The following is a 4,977-nucleotide window of genomic DNA, read 5'->3' as shown; positions in this document are numbered from 1 at the left end:
GGGAAGAACTCTAGCAATACAAAATGTGGGGGAGCGGGGGAATAATGGACCATATAACTCAACGTACAGCTTTTATTACAAGCAATAACATACAAAAGTAAAGAGAGGCAGGAGCAATCCATTCCTAAACACGAAGTATTTGCTTTTAGACAACGTTTGATTCAGACAGGTCTGCTACATTATCACCTCTTTTCCAAAGTGCTCATAAGAATAAATCCTTTCCCGTGGTTGCGGGACGCAGATCGGGCAGGACGGATTTTAAAGTTAAAACGCACAAGTTTGTTCACTGAGGTCCATCAGAGTCGCTGTAACATAAGCCACCGGGGTGGGTCACGCGTGCAAGCCCCCATCTGCCCGGAGCTCAGACACGGGGACGCATCCTGCTCCTCTGAGCAAGGTCAGAGCTGAATTTAACGGGCAGTGCCAGATTCAGCTTTGAGCTGCAGTCTCAACCTCAGCTCCAGAGCAGCGCTCCTAAATTGCACCCATGTGCTTCAGCTCCAGCTAGGGGGAACCTCTCTTTAGAGAGGGGCTGTTCTAGGGAGGGGGAGAAGGGACAGGTGATGGACATCCAGATCCCTCCTTCCTTCCTCTAGCCTGAGCTTTCCTTCCTGACGCTCTCACGGCTCCCACTGCAGCCCACGAGACCTTGAGGAGCAAAAGAAACACCATGCAGAGCTGCACGTGCAACACTTCAGATGGGAAACGCTTTCCTGTGCCTGGGGCCAAACGCACTCCTGGCATGACCAAGTGCAAGGCCCCTCGTTTCGCTGGAGAGGGTCAGTGCACGCTCAGACTCTCGGTGACTGCAGGGGCTCTCTGTGTCTAGGGGGGGGAGGGGGGAGGATGCAAAACTAGACCGGAAGATGGAAAAACAGAATTCCACATGCATTTCTATGAGCGACACACAGATATCTTTGATTATAGCTTTTCATTTGGGATATTAAATGCGACTGCTGGAAACAGAGCCAGGAACCCGCAGGCCCTACAGCCTGTCCCGAGGAGCCGAGCCCTGAAGGTCGGGGCCGTAAAAGCGACCTCCGCCCTCTCGGGATCGAGCCGGGGGGGAAGCGCACACCGATCTGCGGGGAACACGCAAAATCCTTTGCTGCCTCTCATCCCCAAGCTGCTGCCGCCAACCCACCGTGCTTAAACACAGCACGGCTGAGACCTGAGTTTTCAGAGACACAGCGCTGGCTGGAGCGGCGGGGACTCAGCGCCCATGAAAACTCAGGCCCGTAATCCACAGGCTCGACATGCTCGCTCAGTCAAGCAGAAAGAGGGTCTTAGCCATCCACCAGCTGGCTTGGAAAAGGGACTCGATCAAAGGGCCTTTCTGGAGAACATCAACTCTCTTGTGGAGTAGGATACTCAGCGTTTATGCCAGCGGATGTCCCAGACACAGAATCCATGACCCAGGACAGGAAGCAGACTCCAAAGCCACTGCAGTTCAGGCTTGGCAACCCTGAGGTGAGGAGGACGCTGTCTGCAAGGAGCAATGCCAGTAATACTGTAGGGTCTTTCCTCAGCCAGTCCACGGGGCCCGTGCCTCCTGGCCTAAGAGATGCCATAGTTATTGTAGTAGGTAGCCGTGGCATCTGCTAGGACAGAGATGAGACTTGTCTCCGAAGAGTGAGAGCCACCTGCAGCCTGGGGCACCTGGGCATGTCCGCCGATTAACACCCCACTGTGCTCAGGGTGGCCAGGGGTGTTGAGATACTGGTCAAACTCATTGCGGTCCATCTCCCCGAGGAGCTCGGCTTGGCTCAGCTGGTCCAGGCTGTCGAAGCCGGGATGCTCCGGCGGCGGGGAAAGCTGGCCCAGGTGAGCGTGAAGGTTCGGGGTGTGGATGGGGTGAAAGGCTGGCGCGTAGTAGCTGGGAGGCGGCGGAGGAGGAGGGGGTGGGCAGCTGGAGACTGCAGGGATCATGGACGTGCCAGGCTGGGGCACGGGTATGGCGCCAAGGGGATGGTGGTTACACGGGAGGGGGCTGGCCGAGTACTCTGGGGAGTAGGTGGGCCCCGGCATATGGGGGTGGCAATGCTCTTCTGGGCAGGGGGACGAGAAGAAGCTCTGCTCAGGGTCTATCACGTCCAAGGGAGACATCTCAGGCGGGGTGGGCAGCCCGTAGGGGTACGTGTCCATGGTGGCGCTGGCACTGCTGCTGCTGCTGCCGCTGGCCTGACCCTCCCTGTATCCCCTGATGCTCTGCAGCCCGGGGCGAGGCGAGTACTCACCCTGCCCCTCTTTCTCTCCCGCCGCCCTGCCGCAGGTCCGCTTCTCCGGCACCGAGTTCTGGTCTCGGGGGAGGTTCCCCAGCAAAAATCCCGGGTCTACCCGCTTGCAGATGCGCTTGACTTGTTTCTTCCTCCTGGGCCGGTACTTGTAATTGGGGTAATCTTGCATGTGCTGTACCCTTAGCCTCTCCGCCTCCTCCACATAGGGCCTCTTCTGGGAAGGGGACAGAGCCTTCCAGGACTTGCCTGCAATGGAGAAGGAACAAAAATCCCCTTAGATCCGTCCTGCAGTGGAAGTAGCTGCACTGGCACTGGGCGCGGAGGGTTAGTTCCCCAAAGCCCTGAGGCTACAAACAGATGTCATGTTTATCCTGAAAGAACCCATTTTTCTCCTGGGACAAAGCGTGATTGTTCAGACTTCCCTGTTTGTTGTCCCGGGACAAACCCTAACTAAGTTTGCAGGATAAGAAAGGCTAACAGCTTGTTCTGGGTCACCGCCAAGTGCATCCGAACAGCTGTCCCGGGACCGCGATGGCAGAGAAGCATCCGTGCACTTAGACCCTCCCTAAACCCCAGTGAAAAGCCAAACCCGTGACTTTTCTAGCCTGGGACACACACAAGCACTCCGTGTCCAGGGACAAATGCAACAGCTGTGCCTGTGAGAACGATAAGGACCAGGGCACAGATCCCAGGAGAGAGATCAGCAGGGCTTGAACCAAATGGGCTGGGATGTGGTCCCCATAGAGCGATTGCCCCTAATGCAAGAGCCAGGGATGTCGCAGCACGGGGAGCTGGTAGCCAGACTCATCCCTGGGACAGATCCCACTTGAAGGAAAGGAGAACGTAGCCCCTGCTCCACAGTACTTTCACCTCTGCCTCTGCCAAATAGAGAGTTTGCAAACCTCGTGGCTAGTTGCTTTCATACTGGCCCCGATCAGATGCTTCCTGTCCAGGGCTTTTTAAATGAAAGACAAGCATGGCATTGCCCAAGAGGTGGGGAACACACCTGCTCCTTGTCCTTAGACCAGAGTCAGAGTTTTCTTGCTGTCTCTGGTTTTCACGCACAAATGGGAACGGTGTTGCAATCCGATTGCCTTACTTCAAAGGGGTGCAGCAAGCAAAGGTGTCTGCCTAGTCCTAGGTGAGCACTGGGGGATCCTGGCAAACTCTGGGATAGCATTTCTTCAGGAGACCAGCCAAAAGCCAGAGGAAACGCCTTTAAAAAGGGGCTTGATGAGCATTTTAAGATAGAGTTGCCTGCAAAACTTTGACCCTGATGACCCAGAAGTCCCCTTCCAGTCCTGCCGTCCCACGGAAAAGCTTTACTGGGAGTTAGCCCCACTGCTGGAAAACGAGTCAGCGTTTCCCCTGAATTTGGTAGGGGGGTGGTGACAGCCTCCTGGGACAACAGGGGGTGAGATCAAATTCTCTGATGGGCTGTGATCTTCCAGTCCTACCGTCCTACGGGGGGTAGCACCAACACCGGGAAACCGGGGAGCGCGTCCCTTCCGCTTGGCAGGGGGCACAAGCGGCCGGTGCCAGCCTCCCTGGACGCGGCAGGGTGAGATCGAAATAGCCTGCCGTCTTCCCAGTCTCGGGGAGACCGCGGGGCGGGAGGGGGAAAGAAATAAGTAGCGTGCGCACGGAGACGCTAGATTTAAAACAAAGCCGGAGGGGTGCAGAGGACTGGGGTTGCGCAGCGACAGCCAAGTGCTGTTTTGCCTCCCGAGAGCTGAGTCCTGGCTGTTCCCCTTTCTTAGCAGAAATGGTGGGAGAGAGAAAGAGAAAAAAGACGGAGACGGCGCAAAGAGTTGAGATGATGGATGTGTAGGGGATGGTTTGGACAGGGCTGATCCTACCTCAGTTGGACTAGATGCGACTCTGCATGTCCCTTCCAGCCCCCCTTCTCTCCGATTTCTGTGAGGATGGACGTGTAGGGGCCTATCTGGACAGGGCTGAGCCCGCCTCGGGCAGGGGGGTCGACCGGACCGGACCTCCGCAGCTCCCTTCCAGCCCCGCTCCTCCCCGACCCTCCTGTCCCGTCCCCCTTCCCCTGAGAAGCCTTTACGGGGAGCTAGCACCGACACCGGAAAACCAGGTGGTGTTTCCCCCATTCCGGCAAAAAGCGCCAGCGCCAGCCTCCCCAGACACGGGGGTGAGATCACTTCCCCCCGACTTCTGTGGCTTGAACAACTGCCGGGGTGCCGGGCGGGCAGGGGTGGGCCTGGACACCACCTCTGCGGACCCCTCGCAGCCCCACGCCCCCCGGGTTTGATGATTCCCGTGATGGCGGGTGCGCGCAGGAGGGCTCGGACAGGGCCGATGCGGCCGGGCAGGACACGACCTCCCAGCCCCGCGCCCGATTTCCACCACGCCGTGCTGCCAGGGCGCCCGCACGGGGGTCCCGGCCCCAGCCCGCTCCCCCTGCCCGGGCAAGCGGGCGCCCGCTCACCTAGCATCTTGCTGAGCTCGGCGTTGTGCAGGTCGGGGTTCTGCACGGCCAGGCGCTTCCGCTCGTCCTTCGCCCACACCATGAAGGCGTTCATGGGCCGGCGGATGCGGCTGTCCGGGCCCTTGTCGGGCGCGGGGCGCGGCGCGGGGGCGGGCAGCTCCGCGCCGTCCAGGCCGTCGGGCCAGCAGGGGTAGGCGCCCGCACGGGGGTCCCGGCCCCAGCCCGCTCGTCCTGCGCCCCCGACCCCGGCCCCACGCACCCAGCATCTTGCTGAGCTCGGCGTTGTGC

General features: G+C 59.1%; 1 protein-coding gene across 1 annotated transcript in view; it reads right to left on the bottom strand.

The window, feature by feature from the left end:
• Positions 1–54: 54 nt before the first annotated feature.
• SOX7 (SRY-box 7) overlaps positions 55–4,977 on the bottom strand; it is a 7,706-nt gene continuing 2,783 nt past the window's right edge. Inside the window, exons 2-3 of the mRNA XM_019538107.1 lie at positions 4,690–4,920; positions 55–2,483 (exon numbers count right to left, since the gene is read on the bottom strand). Coding sequence (XP_019393652.1) covers positions 1,558–2,483; positions 4,690–4,920 — 1,157 coding nt within the window. The 3' untranslated portion in view covers positions 55–1,557. The remainder of the gene's footprint in view (positions 2,484–4,689; positions 4,921–4,977) is intronic.

Source organism: Crocodylus porosus, unplaced genomic scaffold, assembly GCF_001723895.1.
Source record: "Crocodylus porosus isolate Cpor-Errol unplaced genomic scaffold, CroPor_comp1, whole genome shotgun sequence".
Lineage (NCBI taxonomy): Eukaryota > Metazoa > Chordata > Crocodylia > Crocodylidae > Crocodylus > Crocodylus porosus.
The sequence above is the reverse complement of the archived record's forward strand: the minus strand, read 5'-3'. Positions and strand labels throughout refer to the sequence as shown.